Source organism: Haliotis rufescens, unplaced genomic scaffold, assembly GCF_023055435.1.
Source record: "Haliotis rufescens isolate VD_foot unplaced genomic scaffold, xgHalRufe1.0.p SCAF_16, whole genome shotgun sequence".
NCBI classification, from domain to species: Eukaryota; Metazoa; Mollusca; class Gastropoda; order Lepetellida; family Haliotidae; genus Haliotis; species Haliotis rufescens.
Window position 1 is genome coordinate 33,412,114 of NW_025963846.1, and position 18,589 is coordinate 33,430,702.

At 47.9% G+C, this 18,589-nt stretch overlaps 1 protein-coding gene across 5 annotated transcripts in view; it reads left to right on the plus strand.

The window, feature by feature from the left end:
• Positions 1-18,589, plus strand: part of LOC124128477 (WASH complex subunit 4-like) — a 158,583-nt gene that overhangs the window by 108,289 nt on the left and 31,705 nt on the right. For all 5 annotated transcript variants that reach the window (XR_007221664.1, XM_048397149.1, XM_048397150.1 and 2 more), the window contains one exon: positions 12,998-13,151. Coding sequence is in view for 4 of the 5 variants with exons in the window: in XM_048397149.1 (XP_048253106.1) it covers positions 12,998-13,151 (154 nt within the window). In the remaining variant the exon portion in view is untranslated. The remainder of the gene's footprint in view (positions 1-12,997; positions 13,152-18,589) is intronic.

Below are 18,589 nucleotides of genomic sequence, written 5' to 3' on the forward strand. Positions count from 1 at the left end.
GGCATTCAGTCTCTTTCCCTCATCACACAGATAGGTCAGTGGGAATTCAGTCTCCTCTGTTCCTCATCACACAGATAGGTCAGTGGGCATTCAGTCTCCTCTACCCCTCATCACACAGATAGGTCAGTGGGCATTCAGTCTCCTCTATCCCCCATCACACAGATAGGTCAGTGGGCATTCAGTCTCTATCCCCCATCACACAGATAGGTCACTGGGCATTCAGTCTCTCTCCCCTATCACACAGATAGGTCAGTGGGCATTCAGTCTGCTCTATCCCCCATCACACAGATAGGTAAGTTGGCATTCAGTCTCCTCTGTTCCTCATCACACAGATAGGTCAGTGGGCATTCAGTCTCCTCTATCCCTCATCACACAGATAGGTCAGTGGGCATTCAGTCTCTATCCCTCATCACACAGATAGGTCAGTGGGCATTCAGTGTCCTCTGTTCCTCATCACACAGATAGGTCAGTGGGCATTCAGTCTCCTCTATCCCTCATCACACAGATAGGTCAGTGGGCATTCAGTCTCCTCTATCCCCCATCACACAGAGATAGGTCAGTGGGCATTCAGTCTCTATCCCTCATCACACAGATAGGTCAGTGGGCATTCAGTCTCTATCCCCCATCACACAGATAGGTCAGTGGGCATTCAGTCTCTTTCCCTCATCACACAGATAGGTCAGTGGGCATTCAGTCTCCTCTGTTCCTCATCACACAGATAGGTCAGTGGGCATTCAGTCTCTTTCCCTCATCACACAGATAGGTCAGTGGGCATTCAGTCTCCTCTGTTCCTCATCACACAGATAGGTCAGTGGGCATTCAGTCTCTATCCCCCATCACACAGATAGGTCAGTGGGCATTCAGTCTCTATCCCTCATCACACAGATAGGTCAGTGGGCATTCAGTCTCCTCTGTTCCTCATCACACAGATAGGTCAGTGGGCATTCAGTCTCCTCTATCCCTCATCACACAGATAGGTCAGTGGGCATTCAGTCTCCTCTATCCCCCATCACACAGAGATAGGTCAGTGGGCATTCAGTCTCTATCCCTCATCACACAGATAGGTCAGTGGGCATTCAGTCTCTATCCCCCATCACACAGATAGGTCAGTGGGCATTCAGTCTCTTTCCCTCATCACACAGATAGGTCAGTGGGCATTCAGTCTCCTCTGTTCCTCATCACACAGATAGGTCAGTGGGCATTCAGTCTCTTTCCCTCATCACACAGATAGGTCAGTGGGCATTCAGTCTCCTCTGTTCCTCATCACACAGATAGGTCAGTGGGCATTCAGTCTCTATCCCCCATCACACAGATAGGTCAGTGGGCATTCAGTCTCTATCCCTCATCACACAGATAAGTCAGTGGGCATTCAGTCTCCTCTGTTCCTCATCACACAGATAGGTCAGTGGGCATTCAGTCTCCTCTATCCCTCATCACACAGATAGGTCAGTGGGCATTCAGTCTCCTCTATCCCCCATCACACAGAGATAGGTCAGTGGGCATTCAGTCTCTATCCCTCATCACACAGATAGGTCAGTGGGCATTCAGTCTCTATCCACCATCACACAGATAGGTCAGTGGGCATTCAATCTCCTCTGTTCCTCATCACACAGATAGGTCAGTGGGCATTCAGTCTCTATCCCTCATCACACAGATAGGTCAGTGGGCATTCAGTCTCCTCTATCCCCCATCACACAGATAGGTCAGTGGGCATTCAGTCTCTGTTCCTCATCACACAGATAGGTCAGTGGGCATTCAGTCTCTATCCCTCATCACACAGATAGGTCAGTGGGCATTCAGTCTCTGTTCCTCATCACACAGATAGGTCAGTGGGCATTCAGTCTCTTTCCCTCATCACACAGATAGGTCAGTGGGCATTCAGTCTCCTCTATCCCTCATCACACAGATATGTCAGTGGGCATTCATTCTCCTCTATCCCTCATCACACAGATAGGTCAGTGGGCATTCAGTCTCCTCTATCCCTCATCACACAGATAGGTCAGTGGGCATTCAGTCTCCTCTATCCCCCATCACACAGATAGGTCAGTGGGCATTCAGTCTCCTCTATCCCTCATCACACAGATAGGTCAGTTGGCATTCAGTCTCCTCTATCCCCCATCACACAGATAGGTCAGTGGGCATTCAGTCTCCTCTATCCCCCATCACACAAAGATAGGTCAGTGGGCATTCAGTCTCTGTTCCTCATCACACAGATAGGTCAGTGGGCATTCAGTCTCCTCTATCCCCCATCACACAGAGATAGGTCAGTGGGCATTCAGTCTCTGTTCCTCATCACACGGATAGGTCAGTGGGCATTCAGTCTCCTCTATCACCCATCACACAGATAGGTCAGTGGGCATTCAGTCTCTATCCCTCATCACACAGATAGGTCAGTGGGCATTCAGTCTCCTCTATCCCCCATCACACAGATAGGTCAGTGGGCATTCAGTCTCCTCTATCCCCCAACACACAGATTGGTCTGTGGGCATTCAGTCTCCTCTATCCCTCATCACACAGATAGGTCAGTGGGCATTCAGTCTCTATCCCCCATCACACAGATAGGTCAGTGGGCATTCAGTCTCCCTTATCCCCCATCACACAGATAGGTCAGTGGGCATTCAGTCTCCTCTATCCCCCATCACACAGAGATAGGTCAGTGGGCATTCAGTCTCTGTTCCTCATCACACAGATAGGTCAGTGGGCATTCAGTCTCCTCTTTCCCCCATCACACAGATAGGTCAGTGGGCATTCAGTCTCTATCCCTCATCACACAGATAGGTCAGTGGGCATTCAGTCTCCTCTATCCCCCATCACACAGAGATAGGTCAGTGGGCATTCAGTCTCTGTTCCTCATCACACAGATAGGTCAGTGGGCATTCAGTCTCCTCTATCCCCCATCACACAGATAGGTCAGTGGGCATTCAGTCTCTATCCCTCATCACACAGATAGGTCAGTGGGCATTCAGTCTCCTCTATCCCCCATCACACAGAGATAGGTCAGTGGGCATTCAGTCTCTGTTCCTCATCACACAGATAGGTCAGTGGGCATTCAGTCTCCTCTATCCCCCATCACACAGATAGGTCAGTGGGCATTCAGTCCCTATCCCTCATCACACAGATAGGTCAGTGGGGATTCAGTCTCATCTATCCCTCATCACACAGATAGGTCAGTGGGCATTCAGTCTCTATCCCTCATCACACAGATAGGTCAGTGGGCATTCAGTCTCTATCCCCCATCACACAGATAGGTCAGTGGGCATTCAGTCTCTTTCCCTCATCACACAGATAGGTCAGTGGGAATTCAGTCTCCTCTGTTCCTCATCACACATATAGGTCAGTGGGCATTCAGTCTCCTCTATCCCTCATCACACAGATAGGTCAGTGGGCATTCAGTCTCCTCTATCCCCCATCACACAGATAGGTCAGTGGGCATTCAGTCTCTATCCCCCATCACACAGATAGGTCAGTGGGCATTCAGTCTCCTCTATCCCCCATCACACAGATAGGTCACTGGGCATTCAGTCTCTCTCCCCTATCACACAGATAGGTCAGTGGGCATTCAGTCTGCTCTATCCCCCATCACACAGATAGGTAAGTTGGCATTCAGTCTCCTCTGTTCCTCATCACACAGATAGGTCAGTGGGCATTCAGTCTCCTCTATCCCTCATCACACAGATAGGTCAGTGGGCATTCAGTCTCTATCCCTCATCACACAGATAGGTCAGTGGGCATTCAGTCTCCTCTGTTCCTCATCACACAGATAGGTCAGTGGGCATTCAGTCTCCTCTATCCCTCATCACACAGATAGGTCAGTGGGCATTCAGTCTCCTCTATCCCCCATCACACAGAGATAGGTCAGTGGGCATTCAGTCTCTATCCCTCATCACACAGATAGGTCAGTGGGCATTCAGTCTCTATCCCCCATCACACAGATAGGTCAGTGGGCATTCAGTCTCTTTCCCTCATCACACAGATAGGTCAGTGGGCATTCAGTCTCCTCTGTTCCTCATCACACAGATAGGTCAGTGGGCATTCAGTCTCTTTCCCTCATCACACAGATAGGTCAGTGGGCATTCAGTCTCCTCTGTTCCTCATCACACAGATAGGTCAGTGGGCATTCAGTCTCTATCCCCCATCACACAGATAGGTCAGTGGGCATTCAGTCTCTATCCCTCATCACACAGATAGGTCAGTGGGCATTCAGTCTCCTCTGTTCCTCATCACACAGATAGGTCAGTGGGCATTCAGTCTCCTCTATCCCTCATCACACAGATAGGTCAGTGGGCATTCAGTCTCCTCTATCCCCCATCACACAGAGATAGGTCAGTGGGCATTCAGTCTCTATCCCTCATCACACAGATAGGTCAGTGGGCATTCAGTCTCTATCCCCCATCACACAGATAGGTCAGTGGGCATTCAATCTCCTCTGTTCCTCATCACACAGATAGGTCAGTGGGCATTCAGTCTCTATCCCTCATCACACAGATAGGTCAGTGGGCATTCAGTCTCCTCTATCCCCCATCACACAGATAGGTCAGTGGGCATTCAGTCTCTGTTCCTCATCACACAGATAGGTCAGTGGGCATTCAGTCTCTATCCCTCATCACACAGATAGGTCAGTGGGCATTCAGTCTCTGTTCCTCATCACACAGATAGGTCAGTGGGCATTCAGTCTCTTTCCCTCATCACACAGATAGGTCAGTGGGCATTCAGTCTCCTCTATCCCTCATCACACAGATATGTCAGTGGGCATTCAGTCTCCTCTATCCCTCATCACACAGATAGGTCAGTGGGCATTCAGTCTCCTCTATCCCTCATCACACAGATAGGTCAGTGGGCATTCAGTCTCCTCTATCCCCCATCACACAGATAGGTCAGTGGGCATTCAGTCTCTATCCCTCATCACACAGATAGGTCAGTGGGCATTCAGTCTCTATCCCCCATCACACAGATAGGTCAGTGGGCATTCAGTCTCTTTCCCTCATCACACAGATAGGTCAGTGGGAATTCAGTCTCCTCTGTTCCTCATCACACAGATAGGTCAGTGGGCATTCAGTCTCCTCTACCCCTCATCACACAGATAGGTCAGTGGGCATTCAGTCTCCTCTATCCCCCATCACACAGATAGGTCAGTGGGCATTCAGTCTCTATCCCCCATCACACAGATAGGTCAGTGGGCATTCAGTCTCCTCTATCCCCCATCACACAGATAGGTCACTGGGCATTCAGTCTCTCTCCCCTATCACACAGATAGGTCAGTGGGCATTCAGTCTGCTCTATCCCCCATCACACAGATAGGTAAGTTGGCATTCAGTCTCCTCTGTTCCTCATCACACAGATAGGTCAGTGGGCATTCAGTCTCCTCTATCCCTCATCACACAGATAGGTCAGTGGGCATTCAGTCTCTATCCCTCATCACACAGATAGGTCAGTGGGCATTCAGTCTCCTCTGTTCCTCATCACACAGATAGGTCAGTGGGCATTCAGTCTCCTCTATCCCTCATCACACAGATAGGTCAGTGGGCATTCAGTCTCCTCTATCCCCCATCACACAGAGATAGGTCAGTGGGCATTCAGTCTCTATCCCTCATCACACAGATAGGTCAGTGGGCATTCAGTCTCTATCCCCCATCACACAGATAGGTCAGTGGGCATTCAGTCTCTTTCCCTCATCACACAGATAGGTCAGTGGGCATTCAGTCTCCTCTGTTCCTCATCACACAGATAGGTCAGTGGGCATTCAGTCTCTTTCCCTCATCACACAGATAGGTCAGTGGGCATTCAGTCTCCTCTGTTCCTCATCACACAGATAGGTCAGTGGGCATTCAGTCTCTATCCCCCATCACACAGATAGGTCAGTGGGCATTCAGTCTCTATCCCTCATCACACAGATAGGTCAGTGGGCATTCAGTCTCCTCTGTTCCTCATCACACAGATAGGTCAGTGGGCATTCAGTCTCCTCTATCCCTCATCACACAGATAGGTCAGTGGGCATTCAGTCTCCTCTATCCCCCATCACACAGAGATAGGTCAGTGGGCATTCAGTCTCTATCCCTCATCACACAGATAGGTCAGTGGGCATTCAGTCTCTATCCCCCATCACACAGATAGGTCAGTGGGCATTCAATCTCCTCTGTTCCTCATCACACAGATAGGTCAGTGGGCATTCAGTCTCTATCCCTCATCACACAGATAGGTCAGTGGGCATTCAGTCTCCTCTATCCCCCATCACACAGATAGGTCAGTGGGCATTCAGTCTCTGTTCCTCATCACACAGATAGGTCAGTGGGCATTCAGTCTCTATCCCTCATCACACAGATAGGTCAGTGGGCATTCAGTCTCTGTTCCTCATCACACAGATAGGTCAGTGGGCATTCAGTCTCTATCCCTCATCACACAGATAGGTCAGTGGGCATTCAGTCTCTGTTCCTCATCACACAGATAGGTCAGTGGGCATTCAGTCTCTTTCCCTCATCACACAGATAGGTCAGTGGGCATTCAGTCTCCTCTATCCCTCATCACACAGATATGTCAGTGGGCATTCAGTCTCCTCTATCCCTCATCACACAGATAGGTCAGTGGGCATTCAGTCTCCTCTATCCCTCATCACACAGATAGGTCAGTGGGCATTCAGTCTCCTCTATCCCCCATCACACAGATAGGTCAGTGGGCATTCAGTCTCCTCTATCCCTCATCACACAGATAGGTCAGTGGGCATTCAGTCTCCTCTATCCCCCATCACACAGATAGGTCAGTGGGCATTCAGTCTCCTCTATCCCCCATCACACAAAGATAGGTCAGTGGGCATTCAGTCTCTGTTCCTCATCACACAGATAGGTCAGTGGGCATTCAGTCTCCTCTATCCCCCATCACACAGAGATAGGTCAGTGGGCATTCAGTCTCTGTTCCTCATCACACGGATAGGTCAGTGGGCATTCAGTCTCCTCTATCACCCATCACACAGATAGGTCAGTGGGCATTCAGTCTCTATCCCTCATCACACAGATAGGTCAGTGGGCATTCAGTCTCCTCTATCCCCCATCACACAGATAGGTCAGTGGGCATTCAGTCTCCTCTATCCCCCAACACACAGATTGGTCAGTGGGCATTCAGTCTCCTCTATCCCTCATCACACAGATAGGTCAGTGGGCATTCAGTCTCTATCCCCCATCACACAGATAGGTCAGTGGGCATTCAGTCTCCCTTATCCCCCATCACACAGATAGGTCAGTGGGCATTCAGTCTCCTCTATCCCCCATCACACAGAGATAGGTCAGTGGGCATTCAGTCTCTGTTCCTCATCACACAGATAGGTCAGTGGGCATTCAGTCTCCTCTTTCCCCCATCACACAGATAGGTCAGTGGGCATTCAGTCTCTATCCCTCATCACACAGATAGGTCAGTGGGCATTCAGTCTCCTCTATCCCCCATCACACAGAGATAGGTCAGTGGGCATTCAGTCTCTGTTCCTCATCACACAGATAGGTCAGTGGGCATTCAGTCTCCTCTATCCCCCATCACACAGATAGGTCAGTGGGCATTCAGTCTCTATCCCTCATCACACAGATAGATCAGTGGGCATTCAGTCTCCTCTATCCCCCATCACACAGAGATAGGTCAGTGGGCATTCAGTCTCTGTTCCTCATCACACAGATAGGTCAGTGGGCATTCAGTCTCCTCTATCCCCCATCACACAGATAGGTCAGTGGGCATTCAGTCCCTATCCCTCATCACACAGATAGGTCAGTGGGGATTCAGTCTCATCTATCCCTCATCACACAGATAGGTCAGTGGGCATTCAGTCTCTATCCCTCATCACACAGATAGGTCAGTGGGCATTCAGTCTCTATCCCCCATCACACAGATAGGTCAGTGGGCATTCAGTCTCTTTCCCTCATCACACAGATAGGTCAGTGGGAATTCAGTCTCCTCTGTTCCTCATCACACATATAGGTCAGTGGGCATTCAGTCTCCTCTATCCCTCATCACACAGATAGGTCAGTGGGCATTCAGTCTCCTCTATCCCCCATCACACAGATAGGTCAGTGGGCATTCAGTCTCTATCCCCCATCACACAGATAGGTCAGTGGGCATTCAGTCTCCTCTATCCCCCATCACACAGATAGGTCACTGGGCATTCAGTCTCTCTCCCCTATCACACAGATAGGTCAGTGGGCATTCAGTCTGCTCTATCCCCCATCACACAGATAGGTAAGTTGGCATTCAGTCTCCTCTGTTCCTCATCACACAGATAGGTCAGTGGGCATTCAGTCTCCTCTATCCCTCATCACACAGATAGGTCAGTGGGCATTCAGTCTCTATCCCTCATCACACAGATAGGTCAGTGGGCATTCAGTCTCCTCTGTTCCTCATCACACAGATAGGTCAGTGGGCATTCAGTCTCCTCTATCCCTCATCACACAGATAGGTCAGTGGGCATTCAGTCTCCTCTATCCCCCATCACACAGAGATAGGTCAGTGGGCATTCAGTCTCTATCCCTCATCACACAGATAGGTCAGTGGGCATTCAGTCTCTATCCCCCATCACACAGATAGGTCAGTGGGCATTCAGTCTCTTTCCCTCATCACACAGATAGGTCAGTGGGCATTCAGTCTCCTCTGTTCCTCATCACACAGATAGGTCAGTGGGCATTCAGTCTCTTTCCCTCATCACACAGATAGGTCAGTGGGCATTCAGTCTCCTCTGTTCCTCATCACACAGATAGGTCAGTGGGCATTCAGTCTCTATCCCCCATCACACAGATAGGTCAGTGGGCATTCAGTCTCTATCCCTCATCACACAGATAGGTCAGTGGGCATTCAGTCTCCTCTGTTCCTCATCACACAGATAGGTCAGTGGGCATTCAGTCTCCTCTATCCCTCATCACACAGATAGGTCAGTGGGCATTCAGTCTCCTCTATCCCCCATCACACAGAGATAGGTCAGTGGGCATTCAGTCTCTATCCCTCATCACACAGATAGGTCAGTGGGCATTCAGTCTCTATCCCCCATCACACAGATAGGTCAGTGGGCATTCAATCTCCTCTGTTCCTCATCACACAGATAGGTCAGTGGGCATTCAGTCTCTATCCCTCATCACACAGATAGGTCAGTGGGCATTCAGTCTCCTCTATCCCCCATCACACAGATAGGTCAGTGGGCATTCAGTCTCTGTTCCTCATCACACAGATAGGTCAGTGGGTATTCAGTCTCTATCCCTCATCACACAGATAGGTCAGTGGGCATTCAGTCTCTGTTCCTCATCACACAGATAGGTCAGTGGGCATTCAGTCTCTATCCCTCATCACACAGATAGGTCAGTGAGCATTCAGTCTCCTCTATCCCTCATCACACAGATAGGTCAGTGGGCATTTAGTTTCCTCTATCCCCCATCACACAGATAGGTCAGTGGGCATTCAGTCTCCTCTGTTCCTCATCACACAGATAGGTCAGTGAGCATTCAGTCTCCTCTATCCCTCTTCACACAGATAGGTCAGTGGGCATTCAGTCTCCTCTGTTCCTCATCACACAGATAGGTCAGTTGGCGTTCAGTCTCCTCTATCCCTCATCACACAGATAGGTCAGTGGGCATTCAGTCTCTATTCCCCATCACACAGATAGGTCAGTGGGCATTTAGTCTCTATCCCTCATCACACAGATAGGTCAGTGGGCATTCAGTCTCCTCTGTTCCTCATCACACAGATAGGTCAGTGGGCATTCAGTCTCTGTTCCTCATCACACAGATAGGTCAGTGGGCATTCAGTCTCTATCCCTCATCACACAGATAGGTCAGTGGGCATTCAGTCTCCTCTGTTCCTCATCACACAGATAGGTCAGTGAGCATTCAGTCTCCTCTATCCCTCATCACACATATAGGTCAGTGGGCATTCAGTCTCCTCTGTTCCTCATCACACAGATAGGTCAGTGGGCGTTCAGTCTCCTCTATCCCCCATCACACAGATAGTTCAGTGGGCATTCAGTCTCTATCCCCCATCACACAGATAGGTCAGTTGGCATTCAGTCTCTATCCCCCATCACACAGATAGGTCAGTGGGCATTCAGTCTCTATCCCCCATCACACAGATAGGTCAGTGGGCATTCAGTCTCCTCTGTTCCTCATCACACAGATAGGTCAGTGGGCGTTCAGTCTCCTCTATCCCCCATCACACAGATAGGTCAGTGGGCATTCAGTCTCTATCCCCCATCACACAGATAGGTCAGTGGGCATTCAGTCTCTGTTCCTCATCACACAGATAGGTCAGTTGGCATTTAGTCTCTATCCCTCATCACAGAGATAGGTCAGTGGGCATTCAGTCTCTATCCCCCATCACACAGATAGGTCAGTGGGCATTCAGTCTCTGTTCCTCATCACACAGATAGGTCAGTGGGCATTCAGTCTCCTCTATCCCCCATCAGACAGATAGGTCAGTGGGCATTCAGTCTCTATCCCTGATCACACAGATAGGTCAGTGGGCATTCAGTCTCTATCCCTCATCACACAGATAGGTCAGTGGGCATTCAGTCTCATCTATCCCTCATCACACAGATAGGTCAGTGGGCATTCAGTCTCTATCCCTCATCACACAGATAGGTCAGTGGGCATTCAGTCTCTATCCCTCATCACACAGATAGGTCAGTGGGCATTCAGTCTCTGTTCCTCATCACACAGATAGGTCAGTGGGCATTCAGTCTCTATCCCTCATCACACAGATAGGTCAGTGGGCATTCAGTCTCTATCCCCCATCACACAGATAGGTCAGTTGGCATTCAGTGTCCTCTATCCCTCATCACACAGATAGGTCAGTGGGCATTCAGTCTCCTCTATCCCTCATCACACAGATAGGTCAGTGGGTATTCAGTCTCTATCCTTCATCACACAGATAGGTCAGTGAGCATTCAGTCTCCTCTATCCCTCATCACACAGATAGGTCAGTGGGCATTTAGTTTCCTCTATCCCCCATCACACAGATAGGTCAGTGGGCATTCAGTCTCCTCTGTTCCTCATCACACAGATAGGTCAGTGAGCATTCAGTCTCCTCTATCCCTCTTCACACAGATAGGTCAGTGGGCATTCAGTCTCCTCTGTTCCTCATCACACAGATAGGTCAGTTAGCGTTCAGTCTCCTCTATCCCCCATCACACAGATAGGTCAGTGGGCATTCAGTCTCCTCTATCCCTCATCACACAGATAGGTCAGTGGGCATTCAGTCTCTATCCCCCATCACACAGATAGGTCAGTTGGCATTCAGTCTCTGTTCCTCATCACACAGATAGGTCAGTGGGCATTTAGTCTCTATCCCTCATCACACAGATAGGTCAGTGGGCATTCAGTCTCCTCTGTTCCTCATCACACAGATAGGTCAGTGGGCATTCAGTCTCTGTTCCTCATCACACAGATAGGTCAGTGGGCATTCAGTCTCCTCTGTTCCTCATCACACAGATAGGTCAGTGGGCATTCAGTCTCCTCTGTTCCTCATCACACAGATAGGTCAGTGGGCATTCAGTCTCTATCCCTCATCACACAGATAGGTCAGTGGGCATTCAGTCTCCTCTGTTCCTCATCACACAGATAGGTCAGTGGGCATTCAGTCTCCTCTATCCCTCATCACACAGATAGGTCAGTGGGCATTCAGTTTCCTCTGTTCCTCATCACACAGATAGTTCAGTGGGCGTTCAGTCTCCTCTATCCCCCATCACACAGATAGGTCAGTGGGCATTCAGTCTCTATCCCCCATCACACAGATAGGTCAGTTGGCATTCAGTCTCTATTCCCCATCACACAGATAGGTCAGTGGGCATTCAGTCTCTATCCCCCATCACACAGATAGGTCAGTGGGCATTCAGTCTCCTCTGTTCCTTATCACACAGATAGGTCAGTGGGCGTTCAGTCTCCTCTATCCCCCATCACACAGATAGGTCAGTGGGCATTCAGTCTCTATCCCCCATCACACAGATAGGTCAGTGGGCATTCAGTCTCTGTTCCTCATCACACAGATAGGTCAGTGGGCATTTAGTCTCTATCCCTCATCACAGAGATAGGTCAGTGGGCATTCAGTCTCTATCCCCCATCACACAGATAGGTCAGTGGGCATTCAGTCTCTGTTCCTCATCACACAGATAGGTCAGTGGGCATTCAGTCTCCTCTATCCCCCATCAGACAGATAGGTCAGTGGGCATTCAGTCTCTATCCCTGATCACACAGATAGGTCAGTGGGCATTCAGTCTCTATCCCTCATCACACAGATAGGTCAGTGGGCATTCAGTCTCATCTATCCCTCATCACACAGATAGGTCAATGGGCATTCAGTCTCTATCCCTCATCACACAGATAGGTCAGTGGGCATTCAGTCTCTATCCCTCATCACACAGATAGGTCAGTGGGCATTCAGTCTCCTCTATCCCTCATTATACAGATAGGTCAGTGGGCATTCAGTCTCCTCTATCCCTCATCACACAGATAGGTCAGTTGGCATTCAGTCTCATCTATCCCTCATCACACAGATAGGTCAGTGGGCATTCAGTCTCTATCCCTCATCACACAGATAGGTCAGTGGGCATTCAGTTTCTATCCCCCATCACACAGAAAGGTCAGTGGGCATTAAGTCTCCTCTATCCCTCATCACACAGATAGGTCAGTGGGCATTCAGTCTGCTCTATCCCTCATCACACAGATAGGTCAGTGGGCATTCAGTCTCCTCTGTTCCTCATCACACAGATAGGTCAGTGGGCATTCAGTCTCCTCTATCCCTCATCACATATATAGGTCAGTGGGCATTCAGTCTCTATCCCTCATCACACAGATAGGTCAATATGCATTAAGTCTCCTCTATCCCCCATCACACAGATAGGTCAATGGGCATTCAGTCTCTATCCCTCATCACACAGATAGGTCAGTGGGCATTCAGTCTCCTCTATCCCCCATCACACAGATAGGTCAGTGGGCATTCAGTCCTCTCGGTACACTATTCCTAGCACTGACAGTGTGTGTTTTTTCAGGCAATGCTATGGGCTACATCAGGATGATCCGTTCTGGGGGCCTGCATTGCTGCAGCAACGCCATCAGGTTCATCCCTGACATCGAGGACATCGTCAACTTCGAGGAGCTGTGTAAGGAGGAAGGCCTGTCTGCTGAGTGCCAGGCAGCAGCCAAGTGAGTTACATTTGATGTTATATGTTTCATGGTTTATGTTTGATGGTGTATGTTTCATGGTGTATGTTGCGTGTACATGTCAGTCTGATGGAGAGTTTGTGTATATAGTGTACATGCAAGGCAGGTGTATGATGGTGTATACAGGGTATAGACACTATGTACATGCAAAGCAGGTGTATGATGGTGTATACAGGGTATAGACACTGTATGTACATGCAAGGCAGATGTATGATGGTGTATATAGGGTATAGACACTGTATGTACATGCAAGGCAGGTGTATGATGGTGTATACAGGGTATAGACACTGTATGTACAAGCAAGGCAAGTGTATGATGGTTTATATAGGGTATAGACACTGTATGTACATGCAAAGCAGGTGTATGATGGTGTATACAGGGTATAGACACTGTATGTACATGCAAGGCAGATGTATGATGGTGTATACAGGGTATAGACACTGTATGTACATGCAAAGCAGGTGTATGATGGTGTATACAGGGTATAGACACTGTATGTACATGCAAGGCAACTGTATGATGGTTTATATAGGGTATAGACACTGTATGTACAAGCAAGGCAAGTGTATGATGGTTTATATAGGGTATAGACACTGTATGTACATGCAAGGCAACTGTATGATGGTTTATATAGGGTATAGACTCTGTATGTACAAACAAGGGAAGTGTATGATGGTGTATACAGGGTATAGACACTGTATGTACATGCAAGGCAGGTGTATGATGGTGTATACTGGGTATAGGCACTGTATGTACATGCAAGGCAAGTGTATGATGGTTTATATAGGGTATAGACACTGTATGTACATGCAAGGCAGGTGTATGATGGTGTATATAGGGTATAGACACTGTATGTACATGCAAGGCAGGTGTATGATGGTATATACAGGGTATAGACACTGTATGTACATGCAAGGCAAGTGTATGATGGTGTATATATGGTATAGACACTGTATGTACATGCAAGGCAAGTGTATGATGGTGTATATATGGTATAGACACTGTATGTACATGCAAGGCAGGTGTATGATGGTGTATATAGGGTATAGACACTGTATGTACATGCAAGGCAGGTGTATGATGGTGTATACAGAGTATAGACACTATCTACATGCAAGGCAGGTGTATGATGGTGTATATAGGGTATAGACACTGTATGTACATGCAAGGCAGGTGTATGATGGTGTATACAGGGTATAGACACTATGTACATGCAAGGCAGGTGTATGATGGTGTATACAGGGTATAGACACTATGTACATGCAAGGCAGGTGTATGATGGTGTATACAGGGTATAGACACTATGTACATGCAAGGCAGGTGTATGATGGTGTATACAGGGTATAGACACTGTATGTACATGCAAGGCAGGTGTATGATGGTGTATATAGGGTATAGACACTGTATGTACATGAAAGGCAAGTGTATGATGGTGTATATAGGGTATAGACACTGTATGTACATGCAAGGGAAGTGTATGATGGTGTATACAGGGTATAGACACTGTATGTACATGCAAGGCAGGTGTATGATGGTGTATACAGGGTATAGACACTGTATGTACATGCAAGGCAAGTGTATGATGGTGTATATAGGGTATAGACACTGTATGTACATGCAAGGCAGGTGTATGATGGTGTATATATGAGGGATAGAGGAGACTGAATGCCCACTGACCTATCTGTGTGATGAGGGATAGAGACTGAATGCCCACTGACCTATCTGTGTGATGAGGGATAGAGGAGACTGAATGCCCACTGACCTATCTGTGTGATGGGGGATAAGGGAGACTGAATGCCCACTGACCTATCTGTGTGATGAGGGATAGAGGAGACTGAATGCCAACTGACCTATCTGTGTGATGAGGAACAGAGGAGACTGAATGCCCACTGACCTATCTGTGTGATTGGGGATAGAGGAGACTGAATGCCCACTGACCTATCTGTGTGATGAGGGATAGAGACTGAATGCCCACTGACCTATCTGTGTGATGAGGGATAGAGGAGACTGAATGCCAACTGACCTATCTGTGTGATGAGGGATAGAGGAGACTGAATGCCAACTGACCTATCTGTGTGATGAGGGATAGAGGAGACTTAATGCCCACTGACCTATCTGTGTGATGGGGGATAGAGGAGACTGAATGCCCACTGACCTATCAGTGTGATGAGGGATAGAGACTGAATGCCCACTGACCTATCTGTGTGATGAGGGATAGAGGAGACTGAATGCCAACTGACCTATCTGTGTGATGAGGGATAGAGGAGACTGAACGCCCACTGACCTATCTGTGTGATGAGGGATAGAGACTGAATGCCCACTGACCTATCTGTGTGATGAGGGATAGAGGAGACTGAATGCCAACTGACCTATCTGTGTGATGAGGGATAGAGGAGACTGAACGCCCACTGACCTATCTGTGTGATGAGGGATAGAGACTGAATGCCCACTGACCTATCTGTGTGATGAGGGATAGAGGAGACTGAATGCCAACTGACCTATCTGTGTGATGGGGGATAGAGACTGTATGTACATGCAAGGCAGGTGTATGATGGTGTATATAGGGTATAGACACTGTATGTACATGCAAGGCAGGTGTATGATGGTGTATACAGGGTATAGACACTATGTACATGCAAGGCAGGTGTATGATGGTGTATATAGGGTATAGACACTGTATGTACATGCAAGGCAAGTGTATGATGGTGTATATAGGGTATAGACACTATGTACATGCAAGGCAGGTGTATGATGGTGCATACAGGGTATAGACACTGTATGTACATGCAAGGCAGGTGTATGATAGTGTATACAGGGTATAGACACTGTATGTACAAGCAAGGCAGATGTATGATGGTGTATATAGGGTATAGACACTGTATGTAAATGCAAGGCAGGTGTATGATGGTGTATATAGGGTATAGACACTGTATGTACATGCAAAGCAGGTGTATAATGGTGTATACAGGGTATAGACACTATATACATGCAAGGCAGGTATATGATGGTGTATACAGGGTATAGACACTGTATGTACATGCAAGGCAGGTGTATGATGGTGTATACAGGGTATAGACACTATGTACATGCAAGGCAAGTGTATGCTGGTGTATACAGGGTATAGACAATGTATGTACATGCAAGGCAGGTGTATGATGGTGTATACAGGGTATAGACACTGTGTACATGCAAGGCAGGTGTATGCTGGTGTATACAGGGTATAGACACTGTATGTACATGCAAGGCAAGTGTATGATGGTGTATACAGGGTATAGACACTGAATGTACATGCAAGGCAGGTGTATGATGGTGTATACAGGGTATAGACACTATCTACATGCAAGGCAGGTGTATCATGGTGTATACAGGGTATAGACACTGTATGTACAAGCAAGGCAAGTGTATGATGGTGTATATAGGGTATAGACACTGTATGTACATGCAAGGCAAGTGTATGATGGTGTATATATGGTATAGACACTGTATGTACATGCAAGGCAGGTGTATGATGGTGTATACAGGGTATAGACACTATGTACATGCAAGGCAGGTGTATGATGGTGTATACAGGGTATAGACACTATGTACATGCAAGGCAGGTGTATGATGGTGTATACAGGGTATAGACACTGTATGTACATGCAAGGCAGGTGTATGATGGTGTATACAGGGTATAGACACTGTATGTACATGCAAGGCAAGTGTATGATAGTGTATATAGGGTATAGACACTGTATGTACATGCAAGGGAAGTGTATGATGGTGTATACAGGGTATAGACACTGTATGTACATGCAAGGCAGATGTATGATGGTGTATACAGGGTATAGACACTGTATGTACATGCAAGGCAGGTGTATGATGGTGTATATAGGGTATAGACACTGTATGTACATGCAAGGCAGGTGTATGATGGTGTATATATGAGGGATAGAGGAGACTGAATGCCCACTGACCTATCTGTGTGATGAGGGATAGAGACTGAATGCCCATTGACCTATCTGTGTGATGAGGGATAGAGGAGACTGAATGCCCACTGACCTATCTGTGTGATGGGGGATAAGGGAGACTGAATGCCCACTGACCTATCTGTGTGATGAGGGATAGAGGAGACTGAATGCCAACTGACCTATCTGTGTGATGAGGAACAGAGGAGACTGAATGCCCACTGACCTATCTGTGTGATGGGGGATAGAGGAGACTGAATGCCCACTGACCTATCTGTGTGATGAGGGATAGAGGAGACTGAATGCCAACTGACCTATCTGTGTGATGAGGGATAGAGGAGACTGAATGCCAACTGACCTATCTGTGTGATGAGGAACAGAGGAGACTGAATGCCCACTGACCTATCTGTGTGATGGGGGATAGAGGAGTCTGAATGCCCACTGACCTATCAGTGTGATGAGGGATAGAGACTGAATGCCCACTGACCTATCTGTGTGATGAGGGATAGAGGAGACTGAATGCCAACTGACCTATCTGTGTGATGAGGGATAGAGGAGACTGAATGCCCACTGACCTATCTGTGTGATGAGGGATAGAGGAGACTGAATGCCCACTGACCTATCTGTGTGATGAGGGATAGAGACTGAATGCCCACTGACCTATCTGTGTGATGAGGGATAGAGGAGACTGAATGCCGATTGACCTATCTGTGTGATGGGGGATAGAAACTGAATGTCCACTGACCTATCTGTGTGATGAGGGATAGAGACTGTATGTACATGCAAGGCAGGTGTATGATGGTGTATATAGGGTATAGACACTGTATGTACATGCAAGGCAGGTGTATGATGGTGTATATAGGGTATAGACACTGTATGTACATACAAGGCAGGTGTATGATGGTGTATATAGGGTATAGACACTGTATGTACATGCAAGGCAAGTGTATGATGGTGTATATAGGGTATAGACACTGTATGTACAAGCAAGGCAAGTGTATGATGGTGTATACAGGGTATAGACACTGTATGTACATGCAGGGCAGGTGTATGATGGTGTATATAGGGTATAGACACTGTATGTACATGCAAGGCAGGTGTATGATGGTGTATACAGGGTATAGACACTGTATGTACATGCAAGGCAAGTGTATGATGGTGTATATAGCGTATAGACACTGTATGTACATGCAGGGCAGGTGTATGATGGTGTATATAGGGTATAGACACTGTATGTACATGCAAGGCAGGTGTATGATGGTGTATACAGGGTATAGACACTGTATGTACATGCAAGGCAGGTGTATGATGGTTTATACAGGGTATAGACACTATGTACATGCAAGGCAGGTGTATGATGGTGTATGTATAGACACTGTATGTACATGCAAGGCAGGTGTATGATGGTGTATATAGGGTATAGACACTGTATGTACATGCAAGGCAGGTGTATGATGGTGTATACAGGGTATA